The sequence below is a fragment of the Chiloscyllium plagiosum genome, chromosome 20 (assembly GCF_004010195.1).
Source record: "Chiloscyllium plagiosum isolate BGI_BamShark_2017 chromosome 20, ASM401019v2, whole genome shotgun sequence".
Lineage (NCBI taxonomy): Eukaryota > Metazoa > Chordata > Chondrichthyes > Orectolobiformes > Hemiscylliidae > Chiloscyllium > Chiloscyllium plagiosum.
The window spans coordinates 54,216,919-54,236,031 of NC_057729.1; the positions used below are offsets into that span (position 1 = coordinate 54,216,919).

General features: G+C 44.0%; 1 protein-coding gene across 4 annotated transcripts in view; it reads left to right on the plus strand.

Annotated features, from left to right (window-relative positions):
* Positions 1-17,392, plus strand: part of gdf5 (growth differentiation factor 5) — a 75,062-nt gene extending 57,670 nt beyond the window's left edge. For all 4 annotated transcript variants that reach the window (XM_043710863.1, XM_043710862.1, XM_043710864.1 and 1 more), the window contains one exon: positions 15,894-17,392. In XM_043710863.1, the coding sequence (XP_043566798.1) occupies positions 15,894-16,765 (872 nt within the window). In that variant the 3' untranslated portion in view covers positions 16,766-17,392. The remainder of the gene's footprint in view (positions 1-15,893) is intronic.
* The last annotated feature ends 1,721 nt before the right edge of the window (positions 17,393-19,113 follow it).

Genomic DNA, 19,113 nt, shown 5'->3' on the forward strand with positions numbered 1-19,113 from the left:
TTCACCTGAACTGCACATCTTTGGACTGTGGGAGGAAACCGGAGCACCCAGAGGAAACCCATGCAGACACGGGGAGAATGTGCAAACTCCACACAGTCGCCCAAGGCTAGAATCGAACCTGGGACCCTGGTGCTGTGAGGCAGCAGTGCTAACCACTGAGTGTGTGTGTGTATCTGTGACAGTATGTGTATTGATGAGGGAGTGTATGCACATGACAGTGTGTGTGTGCGTCAGGGTGTGTTTATGTGTGATGGTGAGTGTGTGTGTGTTTGTGTATGATGGTGAGTGTGTGTGTGTGTGTGTGTGAGGCTGTGTGATGGTGAGAGTGTGTTTGTGTGTGAGGGTGTGTGTGTTTGTATTTGTGTGTGGGGATTTGACTCCGTGTTTGATTGTTTTATTTCATGTTATTATCCAATAAAACGTAAACGTCACAAACCGAAGCTGAGGTTCTTAGAAAACAAGTTCATTTCTTGTTCCACTCAAACATTGCACCTTGAACAGATTAAAGCAAGACACATGACCAAAAGTTGCTTTAAAAAAACACGTTTTAAAATGTTAAGTACTTTTTAAGGCAGAGAAAGATGCCCAAAGGCTTAATGAGGGCTTAGGGTCCAGAGCTTGGTCATTGAAGGCTTGGTCATTAACGGTAGGTTGATGGAAACTGAGATAAGAACATAAGATATCTCCCACTTTGCATGGAACGAGAAGGAATGCTTATTCATACCTTCAGAGTTGTTTGCCTGTCAGTGTGCTGCAGTGTACCTCCTGGCTTTCATAGATGTATGTAGTGGCAGTGATGTAGGAGGGGGCTTCCTGACCTGAGGGCCCAGTGGACTGCACTGTAGCTGGTTTATTTTTTTAAGAGCAGATTTCAGGAAATTTTAGTACCTTGTGTATAATACCTATTTATGTTACATGCTGACTGTTATTTCCTGGCAATCAACCGCGGATTTATCATCCGATAAGCTTGGAGCAATTACGTTACAATCATTAATCCTCCTGTGCACCCCTCATCAGGTATTGGCTGCTGGATTTGTTGTCACCCTCTCCTCTCAGTCTGGCCCCTAGGGTCACTGTGCTCAGGGTGTTGCTCAAGGTCCCTCTCTGTAGGGTGGGTTTGTGAGGAAATCCCACACCCACAGCAGAAGCAAAGCCAGGCAACTGAGGGGCTTCTGTGTCTTAAGTCTTCGCTTGACTCATAGTCAGTAGGAGTTAGTTAGCTCAGTTGGATGGGGGGGGGGGGGGCGTTGATTTGCAATACAGGGTGACACCAGCAGTGTGTAGTCAATCCTCATGTGAGCTATGGTGACCATGAAGAACTCTTCTTCTCAGCTCCTTCCCCCCACCCAACCCCAAGGTTAAACCGCCACCAGTTTTGTCTCTTTCCAATGAGTGAGCAGCACCATGGCCTGACAAGACTTTGGCAACTTTACCTGACTGGCCAGTGCACAGCATTTCCAATGAGACCTGTACCCAATGACGGTGAAGGCTTGAAGGCAGTGACATTGCACCTGCAATTGCAGCACATTTGCTACAAGACAGAAGTAGACCATTTGATTCATGCTGATAATCATGTTCCACGCAATAAACTTCCTCCCCTCTTTAAACTAATCCCCATTAGAAAGACTGTGGTTTGAATTGAATTTATTGTCACGTGTACCGAGGTACAGTGAAAAGCTTTGTCTTGCGAGCAATACAGGCAGATCACAGAGTTAAGAAAAGCTTTGTCTTGCGAGCAATACAGGCAGATCACAGAGTTAAGTAGCATAAATAAGTAAATAATAGGTAAACAGTGGCAAAAACAAAAACACAGGTCCAGGCGAATGTTAAGATTTTGAGAGTCCATTCAGTATTCTAACAACAGTAGGCGAGAAACTGTTTCGAAACCAGCTGGTGTGTGTGTTCAGGCTTCTGTACCTTCTCTGTAGAAGTTGTAGAAAAACATTGCCAGGGTGGGATGGATCTTTGAGAATGCTGGCGGCCTTTCCTTGACAGCGGGCCTGGTAGATGGAATCTATAGATGGGAGGTTGGCCTTTGTGATTGTCTAGGTCAAGTTCACCACTCTCTGTAACCGTCTCCGATCTTGAATGTTACAGTTGCCATACCAGGTAGTGATACATCCAGACAGAATGCTCTCGATGGCGCACCTATAAAAGTTGGCAAAGGTTTAACTGACCGCTGTGTCAGAGGTTAGCACTGACTCAGACAAAAGCAATCTCTCTGATAGGGTCGAGTTGAAGAGGGGAGGGAGGAAGCTTTCTGTGTGGGAAATGAATACCACCTCAGTTATCTGGACAGCTGGTTTGTGATACAGAGTGATACCAACAGCAAGGGTTCAATCGACTAAGGTTACCATGAAGGATTCTCCTTCCCATCTCTTACCTCACCTCAGTCTCCGTCTGTTTGTAATTGGAGAGTAACCCTATTGTCTGGTGAGACTGTGGCTACATAGAACACAGAACAGTACAGTACAGCACAGGAACGGACCCTTCAGCCCACCATGTTGTGTCAAGCAAGACACCAAATTAAACTAATACTTTCTGCCTGCCCTTGGTCCATATCCCTCCATTCCTTGCATATCCATGTGCTTATGTAAAAGCCCCTAAAACACTCCTATCGTATCTGCCTCTGTCGCCACCTCTGGCAGCATGGTCCAGAGTCCTACTCACTCTCTGTGTAAACACTTGCCCTTCACATCTCCTTTAAACTTTCCTCCTCTCACCTTAAATGCATGTCCCCTAGTTAGACATTTCAATGCTGGGAAAAAGATTCTGATTGTCAACTCTTGCCACGCAGTTCATAATTTTATAGACTTCTATCAAGTCTTCCCTCAGCCTCCGCTGGTCCAGAGAAAACAACCCGAGTTTTTGAGAAGGGTCACCAGACCCGAAACATTGACTTTGATTTCTCTTTGCAGATGCAGCCAGACCTGCTGAGCTTTTCCAGCAATCTCTGTTTCTGTTTCTGGGTTTTTTCTAATCTCTCCTGATAGCTCATGCCCTCTAATCCAGGCAGCATCCTGGTAAACCTTTGCTTCACCTTCTCCAAAGCCTCCACCCCCTTCCTGTAATGTGGTGACCAGAACTGAACTCAATGCCTTTTATTGTTTTGCGAGGAGAACTCTTAATGCCACCATAATTTTCGAGAACTGCATGCTCACGATTCTAATGGCTCTGTGTCTGTAAAAATGCTTTGTGATTCGTTCTGGCCCCATAGCCAGTCATGCTGCACAGACTGAACTACAGCCATTTATGAAAGGACATTTAGCTGTTGGTCACCTTCAGATTCTGGTCACCTGTCTTAATATCCTCTTAGTGTCGCACTTAATTTTCTAACTAGGGAAGCACATTGAAACACTTCATTGCACTATAGCACTGTTTAAAGATAAGATATTGTTGATGAGAAAATGGATTCAAACTGCTGAATATTTGAAATATCTTGGTCAATGAGGTGGGTTTGCAGGGGAATCGTAAAGGGGGAAAAGAGAGGCAGCGAGCTAGGGAAATCCAAAGCCTGGGACCCAGGCATCTGATAGCATGGATGCCAAAGGTGGATGGAGATATTCAAGAAGCCAAAATGAGAGCAGATCTCAGAGGGATTTGGTGCTGGAAAAGTTTAGAGATAGGGAGCACTGAGACTATGAAGGGATTTGAAAACAAGAATGATTATTTTAACATTGAAGTGGTCCTTAACAGGAGTTCATCATATCCATTGGAGTTTCATATTGTTATGGGGACAGATGGAGCATATCTATTGACTGTAGATTTGAATCCATTGATCATCGCTCCCATGTTCCACCCCAGATGCTGTTATAGACCATTTCACGGTTCCTTTGCTATTTCTGGGTGAAAACCATGGACCATCTCACCCAGTACCATCGTCATATGGACTGCAGCACTTCAAGCTGTGGGTTCACCATCCCCTTCTCAAGGCAACCAGAAGTAGGTAATAAAAATGACCTTGTCCGTGATGCCCACACTCTGGTACAAATTAAAATCATCGACAACCATGAGGGAGATCCCAGAGGATGGGAGAGTGGGCTAATATTGGGCTATTATTTAAGATACAGGCATGAGTCCTTCTTCAGGAACATTTCCTGAAGAAGGGCTCATGCCCGAAACGTCGATTCTCCTGCTCCTTGGATGCTGCCTGAACTGCTGCGCTTTTCCAGCAACACATTTTCAGCTCCAATCTCCAGCATCTGCCGTCCTCACTTTCTCCTATTATTTAAGATAGACTGCAAGGAAAAGCCAGGGAGCTGTAGACTGGTAAGCCTGATGTCAGTGGTGGGTAACTTGTTGGAGGGGATCCTGAAAGACAAGATTGACATGCATTTGGAAAAGCAAGGACTGATTAAGGACAGTCAGCATGGCTTTGTGCATGGGATATCATGTCTCACAAACTTAATTGATTTTTTTGAAGAGGTGATGAAGGAAATAGATAAAGTAGAGTGGCAGACATTGTTTACATGGACTTTAGCAAGACATTAAGCAAGGACTGATTAAGGACAGTCAGCATGGCTTTGTGCATGGGATATCATGTCTCACAAACTTAATTGATTTTTTTGAAGAGGTGATGAAGGAAATAGATAAAGTAGAGTGGCAGACATTGTTTACATGGACTTTAGCAAGACATTTGACAAGGTTCCACATGGTAGACTGGTTAGTAAGGTTAGATCACATCGGATCCAGAGAGAGACAACCATTACATACAAAATTGGTTTGACTATAGAACAGAGGATGGTGGTAAATGGTTGTTATTCAGACTGGAGACCTGTGCCTTACGGTGTGCCGCAAGAATTGGTGCTGGGTCCACTGTTGTTAATCATTTATACAAATGATTTGGATGAGAATATAGGAGGCATAGTTAGTAAGTTTGCAGATGAGAACTAAGTTGCTAGTGTAGTGTCAGTGAAGTAGGCTATCTAAAATTACAACAGGAGTTTGTTCAGCTGGGCCAATGGGCCAATGAAAAGCAGATGGGGTTTAAATTGGATAAATGCGAGGTATTACATTTTGGTAAGATAAACCAGGGCAGGACTTAGACAGTTAATGGTGGGTCCCTGGGTAGTGTTGTCAAACAGAGAGACCTAGGGGTACAGGTGCATAGTTCCCTGAAAGTGATGTCACAGGTATGCAGGGTGGTGAAGAAGGCTTTTAGCATGCTTGCCTTCATTGGTCAGAGCATTGAGCATTGGAGTTGGGATGTCATGTTGTGCCTACGTTTGGAATACTATCTACAGTTCTGGTCACCCTGCTGCAGGAAGGATATCATTAAACAGGAAAGGGTGCAGAAAAGATTTACAAGAATGTTGTCTAGACTGAGGGTTTGGGTTTGGGTTTGAGTTTGATTTATTGTTGTCACATGTACCAAGATACAGGTAAAAAGTGTTTTTGTTGTGTGTTATACAGGGATATTGTACCATACAAAATGTATCAGGATAGCAGAATACAGTGTTATAGCAACAGAGAAGGCGCAGAGAGAAAGATCAACATTAACACTTAAGAGGTTCATTTAAAAGTCTGATAGTAGTGGGGAAGAAGCTGTTCTTGAATCTGTTTGTACACATAATCAAATTTCTCTGACAGAAGAGGGTGGAAGAGAGTATACCGGGGTGGGAGGGGTCTGTGATGATGTTGGCTGCTTTCCTGAGGTAGTGGGAAGTGTTGATGAAGTCAGTGGATGGAAGGCTGGTTTGATGGGCTTCTAAGGAGAGGCTGGATATGCTGGGACATTTTCTTTTAGATTAGATTACTTACAGTGTGGAAACAGGCCCTTCGGCCCAACAAGTCCACACTGACCCGCCGAAGTGCAACCACCCAGACCCATTCCCCTACATTTACCCCTGCACCTAACACTACGGGCAATTTAACATGGCCAATTCACCTAACCTGCACATTTTTTTTGGACTGTGGGAGGAAACCAGAGCACCCGGAGAAAACCCACGCAGACACGGTGAGAATGTGCAAACTCCACACAGTCAGTCGCCTGAGGCAGGAATTGAACCCGGGTCTCTGGCGCTGTGAGGCAGTAGTGCTAACCACTGTGCCACCGTGCCGCCCATGCAACATGTTTCCCTGCAACATAGGAGACTAAGGGGTGAGCTCATAGTTGTTTATAAAATCACGCAGGCCCTAGGTAAGGTGAATAACCAAGTTATTTTCCCCAGATTTGGGGAGTCCAAAACGAGAGGGCATAGGTTCAAGATGAGAGGGAAAAGATTTAAAAGGGACCTGAGAAGCAGGGGGTGGTTCGTGGTTGGAACAATCTGCCAGAGGAAGTGGTAGAGGCAAGTACAATTAAAACATTTAAAAGATGTTTGGACAGGTACATGGACAGGAAAGGTTTAGAGGGATATGGGCCAAACAAATGTAAATGGGACTGTTCAGGTTGGGAAACTTGGTCAATATGGATAAGTTGGACCGAAGGGCCTGTTTCTGTACTGTATAACACTATGACGCTCTAAAAAAGCTTTCTTCCATGATAAGTGAAATCATAAACAGATCTATAATAAAAGTGATATTGATGAGAAATAGTCACACTGCAACCACAACTGAACACCAGTTAATGAGTATACTGCAGTGTAAATCTTCATGGTTTCTGGGTGGAATTCAGAATTTGGCAGATGATTTAATTGATTAGGTAAATAGCATTGTCATTAGTGATTGATGTTCTCTATTTCCCTGATCCCTATCTCTCCCTCACTTTTTGATAGTTTGCATTTCTGTCAATGGGGTTTTTTTCTGTAGATTTGGTGATGGGGAGAAGAAACACTTTTCAGTCATGTGTAAGAACATTTTTGGATTAAAAACTGTTCTCAGTTTCAGAAATAACTCCACAGAAGCCAGTGTCCCATCACCAAGTCACCCTTTATTCACATATACACCTGACCAGCTAGTTCAGAGCCAGTCCCTGGAGTGAAGAAAATCCCTGAGACCCTTGCCAGGGCTCCCTGATTGGCCCAAGTTAATAGCGCCAATCAGGGAATCGCATACTCAATGAAATCCACTTGGTTAACCTTGTTCCAATCTCTACAGTTTCCCTACAATCAAGGAAAAGCATTGTCTTGAATTTCAGCATCTGTCTTGGATTCATTTAATGAGAGCTTAGCAGGAAGGAAAAGTGCGTCAAGATCTGAAGCTGGTGAAGTTATGGATGAGTCTTGGTGAGGCAGAGAGAAGGAGGGAACTTTATGATGTTTCAGGGTGGAAGCGACAACTGTTTTGGGTTAATGATTCTCAGTTTAATGTGTACTTTATTCATGTCAGTGCAGTTCCCAAACAAGACGCACCTCAGCCATTCCTCCAGCCAAGTTCTTTTAAGAGCACTCCCAATATCCATTGTTTAAACCTCAATGTTCAACAATTAAATAGAATTACGGAGGTAGTGACAAGAAAATGTTCTAAATTACTGCGCAGACTGAAATGCCTCCCAAGTCATTATTTTTTCACAATTTTCTCCAATTTTCAATCTTGTCTTTTAAAAAGGACATCAAAGCAATGAGGTACAATTTCTGTGTGGGACTTTACACGATTTCCCATTGTTTTCTGTTGAGGTTACTGTGAACGACTTATATGTTTACCAAGTCAGTCCCAATGTCTTCATGTGTGATCCTTGGCAGTGAATGTTAATAGGGAACTTTCCCATGAGAAAAACAGCACTTATCATGATCTGAAAATTACACTGAGTTCTGTTATCATTTCCCCCTGCGATCTGTATAGAGGTTTTAAGCTGCTTCTTCCAAATGGGTAGGTGTCAAAATAGTAGCAAGAGGGGAAGGTGTACCTGACACATTTGCTCATCAACATTACTTGTTGTGTAGTTACATTCAACTATCTAGAGTATAAGACATAGGAGCAGAACTAGAGAATCAGCCTTCCCCTGCCACCGCAGGAACTGCAAAACCTGCGCCCACACCTCCTCCCTCACCTCCATCCAAGGCCCTAAAGGAGCCTTCCACATCCATCAAAGTTTTACCTGCACATCCACTAATATCATTTATTGTATCCGTTGCTTCCGATGCGGTCTCCTGTACATTGGGGAAACTGGACGCCTCCTAGCAGAGCACTTTAGGGAACACCTCCGGGACACCCGCACCAATCAACCACACCACCCTGTGGCCCAACATTTCAACTCCCCCTCCCACTCTGCCGAGGACATGGAGGTCCTGGGCCTCCTTCACCGCTGCTCCCTCACCACCAGACGCCTGGAGGAAGAACGCATCATCTTCCACCTCGGAACACTTCAACCCCAGGGCACCAATGTGGACTTCATTCTCCCCACCCCCATCCTCCTCTCACTTATCTCTCCACGCTTCAGGCTCTCTGCCTTTATTCCTGATGAAGAGCTTTTGCCCGAAACGTCGATTTTACTGCTCCTCGGATGCTGCCTGAACTGCTGTGCTCTTCCAGCACCACTAATCCAGAATCTGGTTTCCAGCATCTGCAGTCATTGTTTTTAGCTATTCAGCCCATTGAGTCCGCTCTGCCATTTGATCATGGCTGATATGTTTCTCACTCCCATTCTACCTGTAACCCTTGAACACCTTGATACTCAAGAACTTATCTATCTTTGTCTTAAATACACTCAATGACTTGGCCCCCACAACGTTCTGTAGCAATGAGTTCCACAGAGTCACCACTCTCTGGCTGTAGAAATTCCTCTACATCTCACTTTTATAGGGTCTCCTCTTCACTCTGAAGCTGTGCCCTTGCATTCTAGTCTCTCCTACAAATGAAAACATCTCCATGTCCACTCCACTCCACTCAGGCCTCTCAGTATTCAGTGAGTTTCGATCAGATCCCTTTCGTCCTTCTAAAGTCCATCGAGTCCAACCGCTCCTCATAAGAAAAGTCCTTCACCTCCTGGGATCATTCTTGTAAACCTGGATTCCTCCAAGGCCAGCCCATCCTTTCTTAGGTATGGGGCCCAATACTGCTCTCAGTGCAGTCTGACCAGAACCTTATACAGCCCCAGCAGTTACACACCTACTCTTGTATTTTAGCCCTCTTGAAATGAATACTAACATTACATTTGTCTTCGTAACCACCATCTGAACTTACATGTTTACCCTCAGAGAATCCTGAACTAGGACACCACCCATCTTCAGACATGCCTGGTGCTGTTCCTGGCATGCGCCCCCTGCACTCTCCATTGAATCAGGGTTGATTCCCTGGCTTGATGGTAATGGTTGAGTGGGGGATATGCCAGGCCATGAGGTTAGATTGTGCGGGAGTACAATTCTGCTGCTGTCGATGGCCCATAGTGCCTCAAGGATGCCCAGTCTTGAGTTGTTTGAAGTCTGTCCCATTTAGCACAGTGATAGTGCCACACAACATGATGGAGGGTATTCTCAATGTGAAGGCAGGACTTTGTCTCCACAAAGATTGTGCAGTGTTCTCCCTTACTGATACTGTCATGGACAGATACTGCGGGCAGATTGGTAAGGATGAGGTCAGGTATGTTTTTCCCTCTTGTTGGTTCCCTCACCACCTGCCACAGACTAAGTCGAGCAGTGATGTCCTTTAGGACGCAACCAGCTCAATCAGTAATTCTGCTGCCAAACTGCTCTTGGTGGTGAGACATTGAAATCCCCCACCCAGAGTAAACCTTGTGTCCTTGCCACCCTCAGTGCTTCCTCTAAGTGCTGCTCAACATGGAGGGGATACTGATTCATCAGCTGAGGGAGGGCAATATGTGATAATCAGCAGGAGGTTTCCTTGTCCATCTTTAATCTGAAGCCATGAGATTTCATGGGGTCCGGAGTCAATGTTGAGAACTCCCAGAGCAACTCTTTACTGTATACAACTGTGCTGCCACCTCTAATGGTCTGTCGTGCTGATGGGACAGAACATATCCAGGGACAGTGATGGTAGTGTCTGGGACATTCCCTGTAAGGTATGATTCCATGAGTATGACTATGTCAGACTGTTGTTCTGCCTCCTGAATTACCCCAGAAACTCCTGCCATCTTCCCTGCTCCACCATCTTCCCTGCTCGGCTCCCCTTCCAATCAACTCTGGCCAGCTCCTTCCTCATGTCTGTGTAGTTCCCTTTACTCCATCGTAACACTGTTACATCCGATTCCAGTTTCTCCCTCTCAACCTGCAGGGTGAATTCTATAATTTTATGGTCACTACCTCCCAGGGGGTTCCTTCACTTTAAGCTCCCAAATCGAGTCTGCCTCATTACACATCACCAAATCAGAATTGCCTGTTCCCTAGTGAGGTCAACCACAAGCTGCTCCAAAAAAAACCATGTTGTAGACATTCCACAAGTTCCTTTTCTTGAGATCCGCTACCAATCTGATTTTCCCAGTCCGCCTACCTATTGAAGTCCCCCGTGGTTATTGTAATGGTGCCCTTCTTGGACACTTAATTAAACTTACCACTTTGAACACGTTTTTTTTATCATTTGTCCTTATTGCTCTTTCTGTGGATCAGTGACACTAATAGTTCCTGAAAGGCAAGATGTTGGTGCTGTTTAATCTCACCCTGACCCAGCAGTGCATCACAACTAAAGCAGTCAGACAGGAGATCAGTTCCTAGATTTCAGCTCATTCCTCTCCTCAGTGAACAGGAAATAACGCTGGATCAGCTGTGGTTCTATTGAATAGCAGAGCAGGTCAAACAGCCAAAGGGCATACTCTTTTTTTAAGATTGGATTAGAATCCCTGCAATATGGAAATAGGCCCTTCGGCCCAACTGACCCTCCAAAGAGTAATGCACACAGACCCATTCCCCTACCTTATATTTACCCTGACTAATGCACCGAACACTATGGACAATTCAGCAAGGCCAGTTCACCTGACCTGCACATCTTTTGGATTGTGGGAGGAAACCCACACAGACACAGGGAGAATGTGCAAGCTTTACACAAACGGTCGCCCGAGGTTGGAATCAAACCCAGGTGATGGCACTGTGAGGCAGCAGTGCTAACCACTGAGCCACCGTGCCACCCCTTGTTTCTACCTCCTCTGGTCTTATCCCAATGGAAGTGTTCAGTGCAATGCCCTCTGGCTTTCTGGGTTACTCTGTATGCAAGTGAATGTTGCATAAAGTTTTGGTTTGTATGTTGAAGGATGAACCTGATGATCAGCAAGTGGGGAATGTATGATACAAAAAGGGGTTAACATTTCATTGGGTGATTGGTTAGCTTGTTTGCATCACTTGAGTGGAAAAAAGTGCTCATTTTAAATTTCATATGAGTGTGGGAGCCACCGCATTACAAACATCACAGAATGGAATTTTAACCCCAAAAACCGCAGAGAAAGGGAGTGAGATATTTAACCCCCAGTAGTGAGGCAGGAATAAGAGCAGGAGTTTGACTTACTGTTATCAGGTTCATCATCATGGCTAGCCTTCTCTATCATCTTATCCCCATATCCCTTGATTAGCTTGGTGTCCAATATTCAATTGATCTCAGTCTTGAATGGACAGCAATGAGTGACTGTCACAAACCCCTGGGGCTGAGAATTCCAAAGAATCACAGCACTCTGGGTGAAGACATTTGTCCCCACCTCAGTTCTTAATGCTCCTCTTATTACCCTCTTAGCTAAGGTTGGAGTCTTGCATAGGAACTGGATCACTGTGAGTCCTTTCAGAGATTGGGTTAGATTCCTCGCTAACATTTCAAAGCTGAATGCAAATGACAAACACTGTCTTCCTCGTAGAATAGACTATTCCTTTAGTTTAAGAAACATACCCCAAGAAGGACAAGGGCAGCAGACACATTGGGACACCACTATCGCCAAATCATTGTTGTCAATATCGACATATTCTTCACACAAAAGGTAGTTAGTGAACTAGAAACTCTCTCCTACAATAAGCTGAAGCTGGCCAACAATTGTAAATATCATAAAAGAGATTGTTGGTTTTTATGAGTAAGAGTATAAATGTTTACAGAACGAAGGCAGGTAGATAGGGTTAAGACACAGATTAGCTTGGACCTGATTGAGAAATGGTAAAGGCTCAGGGGGCCTGAGGCACATCCTCCTTGATTCCCACCAAATTGTGTCAGATTTCCAGGGATTGTGTTTGTTGCTTTGAGAAGCCAAGGTGAACGGACCAAGATATCCCAGCCCTCACAGCATGAGGTTCAAATGGATCAGAGAGGAACTGAGGTACAGCAAAAAAAAAACAATGGAGGGACTGCAAAAGCTGTACATCATTGGAACAAGGGGTTAAAGCAAGTTCAGAAATCCACAGTTCTGGTGTTCTGGAAAAGAAAGTTAGAATAATTCTGACAAATCTTAAAATAGGCGAGCGGGTAAAATGTACACAAAGACTGATTTGTTGACTCGAAGGGGAGAATTAAATGTAGGAATTGAATGTTTAAATTACCTTGTTTTAGAGTTCATGATATACCATGAACACTGTAGTTGGTGAAGAAAACTGAAGTAATTGTGGAACTATGATAAGTGCCTGGCATTCCCATGGTAACAGATCATTGCATGAAGACCATGAACTGTGGTTTACCACATGTGGCAAACATCTTAATAGTGACATTTTGGGGGATTGTAATAGCAGCAGCAGCAGCCAAAGAACAGCAGAGAAGTTCTGGCCTGCACACAATGCTCAGTGTTGCCCCACACAGTGCAACACACTCTACATTGTTCCTTTGGTTTGTTCATGTGGTTGGTGACGTCCTCACAGCGTGCTATCAGCTTTCTGATTCTCTTGTACTTGTTCATGATTGCAGAATGGTGTAATGTTCGGAGATTGCCTCAGTTGTACTTTGACAGACAGTGGGATAGCGGTCTTGTGGTTCAGTAGGTGGCGCCACTGCCTCTGAGCTAGAAGCTCTGAGCTTAAGTTCTCTCCAGAACTTCTGGGCTGGGGCAGCAGTTTTCCTGGGTCAATAATCAGCCTGCTGATCTGTCCAACTCTTCCACTCTATCCCCCAAAGAGGAGAAAGTATGTGCAATGATACGAAACAAAGAAACCAATAGCTTTCCGACTGCGAGCATCATCACTGATGTTGTCTCTGAGAAATTGCAATCCCATTGCCAAGGGATAATTGCAGTTTGTATCAAAGGGACAACACTTTGTTTTAAGGAAAATTGTGTCTCTTCATTCAGAAGGTAAGGTAGAGTAATGTGCCGGGGGAAGGAAAGCTTCCTGTAATATTAAAACAAGGTGGCATCCTGATGCACAATGTTCTCGAATGTAAGGGCTTAGTTAACCATTTTAGTCTTGGTCCTAAGTTTTAACTCTCTTCGGGTTCCTTAATATCCCAACACTGAATTTTTTTTTTAAAGAACACAAAGGAAAACAACAATTAGTAACTGAAACAGGCCATTCAGCCCCCCCCCCTCAAGCTTTCTCTGTCACTTGGTCATATCTGATTGGGGTTTCTAGATGTTTAGCCCAACTTCACACTCCATTTGTGCAGCATATTTCCAGTCATTGTTGGTAAGGCAATGCTCTGTTCAAGCCAATGCCTGTACAATATCATTGGAGTGAATTTTCTGTCCAGGCTAAGTGTTGTTTCAGCAGGAACCCTGACCAATGAAGTGAGTGATGATGCAGGCACTCCTGGATCCGTACAGCCTAGAACAGCAACACAATGAAGCAGCACGATGGCTCAGTGGTTAGCACTGCTATCTCACAACGCCAGGGATCCGGGTTCAATTCTAGCCTCGGGCGTCTGTCTGTGTGGAGTTTACATTCTTCTGCTAGGTGCTCCGGTTTCCTCCTACAATCCAAAGGTGCACAGGTTAGGTGGATTGGCCATGGTGTGTAGGTTAAGGGAATGGGTCTGGGCAGGATACTCTTCAGAGGTTGGTATGGACTGGTTGGGCCAAATGGCCTGTTTCCACACTGTGAGGATTCTATAATTCATACAGCACACTTATTTTCTGCTGTTCAGATTGATTGTTGCAAACCTGGAAGTGTCACTTATTGCTTGCATAGACATGATGGACTGAATGTCCTTCTTCTGTCTGCATTGCTGTATAATTCAATGATACATGCCCAGGAACAATCAGTTATCAAACCAAAGAGCATGGAGATGCTGATTCATAATGCCCTTTGTGTTGTCCAGTGGAATTCGAGCACTTCCCAGGGCAGTTCTGTCTCATGTAACAATGCCCACCACTTTCCTCCTTGAAGTTTTCAGATAATACCCAATCTCAACATCTTTTTGTGAGAGACTTCCAGATTGTGTGAAAGAAAATGGAGTACCCTAAGTAAGAAGTATTCTTTGAGGGGCCAAGTGGCCTGTACCTCTTAACTCTTGAGTTTGTATGTGATGCAGCACTCCCACATTCTCGTGTTTCAACTCAGTTTTCCAAATAATTGTTTTCTGCATCAAAACTCTTTCTGGGTATGTTTATCGATATAGGTCACAGGGTTACAGGATGGAGCAGACTTGAGGGGCTGAATAGCCTCATTCTGCTCCTATATCTTATGGTCTTATGGCCCTGTTCCTAATTCATATGCTTGTATATAAAATCAGTGTTTTTTAGATATGTATGAGTATCTGGGTTGAATTATTATTACTTTACTCTGTTTCCACTACCCCTTCACCTTTTCTGTTTTTCCTCACTGCTGTTTTTCTTGCTTTCCTGCATATTTTGTTCATGAGTTGATTGATAAGACACTGCCAGTGTTGGTGCGTGTAGATAGGAGCAGACCCAAAAAAGCTTTCTAGTGCATTATAAATGTCACTTTTTTTCCCATTCTAATTGTTTATTTCTTACACATTGGAGGATTTAGACGAAAAAGACTCTTATTTATATGGCAGCTTAAACATGCTGAGTGCACTCACAGCCACTTTTACAGCCAATAACACACTTTTCAAACTTTGCTTCTGTTGCAGTTTAGAAACATGTGGCAGACAATTTGTGTATGGCAAGGAGATGGTGACCAGGCCATCTGCTAAGGCACAAAGAGAACTCCTTGACATCCAGATATTGTCTTAGAAACTCTTACATTCATCCACAAGACTTGGTAATTTCTAAGGCTGTCCCTCTGTAGATGATGACCCTGGTGTTGGAACACTAAAGGGCTAGTGTAGATTAATGTCAGAAGTCACACGACACCAGGTTATAGTCCAACAGGTTTATTTGAAATCACAAGCTTTCAGAGTGTAGACCCTTTGTCAGGTGAAAGAGCAGCGCTCCTTGTGATTTCAAATAAACCTGTTGGACTATAACCTGGTGTCATGTGATTTCTGACCTTGTCCACCCCAGTCCAACACCGGCACTTCCCCATCATGGCTTCCAGGGTAGATTAAATCATTGAGTTTCTGAGCACATTGTAAACTCTGAACCCTGAAGACTCAATTCAAGCATTCAAGATAATATTTCACATTAAAATTATGTGAAGGGTGACAGCAAAAAGCAGGAGATTGATGGCGGGTTAAAATGCTCAGAGAGCTAGTGCAGACATGATGGGCCAAATGGCCTTTCTCTGTACTGAAACAATTCTGTCTTTCTATAGAACCAAGGCTGACACTATCAGTACATATATTTCTGATCTTCTTTCTGTCGTGTATTTCAGTACTAAGGACTTTGGCTTCAAAACTGATGGTATTGGGATGGAATCATAGAATTCCATAGTGCACAAGGATGCCATTTGGTCCATTAAATCAGTGCTATCACTTTGACAGATCGAATCAATTAATTTATGCCTCTGTCCTTTTTCCATGGACCAGCAAACCTGTTTCCTTTACAAGACTTTATCCAATTCTCTTTCAAAAGTCAATATTTTTTTTATTACTTTTAGGTAAATTTAAACTGATAGATTCAAAGTGTTCTGGTGGGATTTGATCTCACCATTATCATCTCCAGGTCGCTGTCATCACCGCTACGCTATTTACGGTTTGCAGTTCTCATGTTAATGATATTCCTTGTTCCTTTTGAGTGTCTGATTCAATTCTTGTTTTCTCAGATGAACGCCACACCTTTGTGAAAAAACAGAAGTACATCTTCAACATCAGCGCTATGGAAAAGGAAGGGTTGCTAGGAGCTGAGCTGCGGATCCTGCGGACAAGGCCAGCAGATCCGAGGCGGCAACGAGCGCCAGCAACTGTGTACAACCTCAGAATATCCAAGTGCCCCACAGACAGGCAGAAGCCAATTGTAATCGACTCTTGCTCTGTTGATATTTTGGACGCGCCCAAATGGGAAGTCTTTAACATTTGGAAACTCTTCAAAATGTACCGGAAGGAGCAGCCGTTGACTCAACTTTGCCTCGAACTGGAGGCCTTGGACAGAGGAAGAGCAGTGGATCTAAGAAGCTTGGGTTTTGGCAGAGCAGGGCGCCATATCAAAGAGAAAGCTCTGCTGCTGGTGTCAGGTAGGACCAAAAAACGGGACCTGTTCTTTAACGAAGTCAAGGCCAGATCGGGGCAGGATGACAAGACTGTTTATGAATTCCTGTTCAACCAGAGGAGGAAGAGAAGGGCTCCTCACACATCCCGCCAAGCAAAAGGCAAGAAGGCCAAGCCAAGGTGCACTAGAAGACCTCTCCATGTGAACTTCAAGGAGATGGGCTGGGATGACTGGATCATTGCTCCATTGGACTATGAAGCCTATCATTGTGAAGGGGTTTGTGACTTTCCTCTTCGGTCTCACTTAGAACCCACAAACCATGCCATTATTCAGACACTGATGAACTCCATGGACCCAGAGTCAACTCCACCCAGTTGCTGTGTACCCACAAAACTAAGTCCCATTAGTATTTTGTACATAGACTCTGCCAATAATGTGGTCTATAAACAGTATGAGGACATGGTAGTAGAGTCCTGTGGTTGCAGGTAGCATTGGACTGAATAATCAGACAATCAGAAATGGGTACTAATATGGGATTTGTGCCATATTGAGTATTGCAGGTCCAGTTGGTTTTCTGGTGGTGCCCTTGCAGTCAAGGCATCACTGACCTTCGATAATATGTCAAACATGAATATTCAATGGAGCAGAAAATAAATTGCAGTTAAAGCCAAGCAAAAATCAGATTTGGCTACAAATTAACTCAGTAACCACATTGGCTCTAAAATGTATCTCCTCTGAGTGGCACCTACCTTCACTATTGTGAGTTGGTGCCAAGAATCCAATTGGCAGCCCGTGTTACTGGGTACTTCACATGACCACCACAATCAACTCACTCATCACAGCCTGCTTAACTCAGACAGACCAGGGACAGTGCTGGGAGGAAGAGAGTGGAGTGAGTGGTGGGACAGAGACCAAGGGAGAGACAGAGAGATTAAATTGAGACATGGCTCCAGAAAGATTCTTCATTCTCACTGGGGCCAACTGTGATCTATTTTGATACACAGTGCTTAATGTTGCAAACTAGTTTATTTACTTCAAAGCAATCTCATTAAACATCTCCTCTTGATCATTGCAAACAAGGATGTTACCACAATGTCCTCTATATCACTGAACAAATAGCTAAAAATACCAATTTCTTACAACATGTTAACATCTTTTGGTTAAAGACCAACCTGAACGCACAATTCGCTCATGGCCCATTTGGGGTTGGAGGACACATATCATAGGAACATAGGAAATAAGAGCACACATAGGCCATTCAGCCCTTCAAGCCTGCTCCAATATTCAATACAATCATGGCTGACCATTCAATTCAATGCCCTCTTCCCTCTTTAGCCCCAGTACCTTTGATTGCTTTAGACCTAAGAACTATATGTAACTCTTTCTTGAAAATATTTAATCTATTATCCTCACATTCTGTGGCAGAGAATTCCAAAGGCTCACCAGTCTCTGTGTGAAGAAAGTTCTCATCTCAAGCCTACTCTGTATCCTTAGACTGTGAGCCCTGGTTCTGGACCCCCTGTTATTGGGAACATCATCTCATCCTGACTAGTCCTGCCAGAATTTTACAGATTTATGAGTTGCCCCTTTGCTAAATTCTCTGCTAAATTCCAGTGAATTTAGTCCTAACCTATCCAATCTCTCTTCATTCATCAGCCTATTAATGTTAGAGACCCGTCTACTAGTTGTCCACACTGACCATAAGAGAATATTTCCACAAATCCACATTGTAGATAGGAACTTGGCATGTTGCTATGAGCAATCCTCCTGAGGAAAGGAAATATTAAACCCGAAACAATTCTACTACTACTACTTGCACTCTCCAGTCCATGATTTTGCTTTTGTTGGTTGACGTTGAAACATGCTATCTGAGAAAGCTGAACAGGTAGCAATCAAGGCAGACTCAACATATGGTTCTATCAGATCTCCCAACTAATTATGCATTAACCAGCTGCTTTCTTGTAAAAGTGAACTGATAAATCACTAAACTTTCAAACTGGTGTCAGCAAATGAGCAATTTTATTTTAAGACAAGATGGTCCAGAGACTTGAATACTGAATAGATGGATTTCCATTCCCAGCTCTGTTAAAAATATTTTTTGAAGTTATCTTTCAAATAGGAGGCACGGTGTCTCAGTGATTAGCATTGCTGCCTCACAGCACCAGGGTCCCAGGTTCGATTCCAGCCTTGGGTGACTGTGTGGAGGTTTCACATGCTCCCCGTGTCTGCATGGGTTTCCTCCGGGTGCGCTGGTTTCCTCCTACAATCCAAAGATGTGCAGGCCAGGTGAATTGGCCATGCTAAATGGCCCATAGTGTTAGTTGCATTAGTCAGGAGTAAGTGTAAGGAAATGGGTTTGGGTGGGTTACTCTTTGGAGGGTTGGTGTGGACTGGCTGGGCTGAAGGACCGGTTTCCACACTGTAGGTAATCTAATCAATAAAGGAGGAGGAAACAGGCAGACCATACATCAATATCTCTGAATCTGAGGAACACCATATCATTCTTATCTCTCAAAAATCATTAATTTATACTCAGTAAAAAAATGGACCCTACAAGTGACAATACTAGAGGCCTGGAAGTAGGCAAGTCCTGGATTAGTCAATACTGTATACATTGTGATTGAAAAACCCAACCATGAGAAAATATATAGGTGGCTCAGTGGTTAGCACTGCTGCCTCACAGTGGTAGGGTCACAGGTTTGATTACTCCCTCGGGTGACAGCCTGTGTAGAGTTTGCACATTCTTCCTGTGTCTGCATAGGTCCACTCTGAGATCTCCAGTCTCCTGTCGTGGTCCAACGATGTGCAGGTTAGGTGGATCACCCATGCTCAATTAT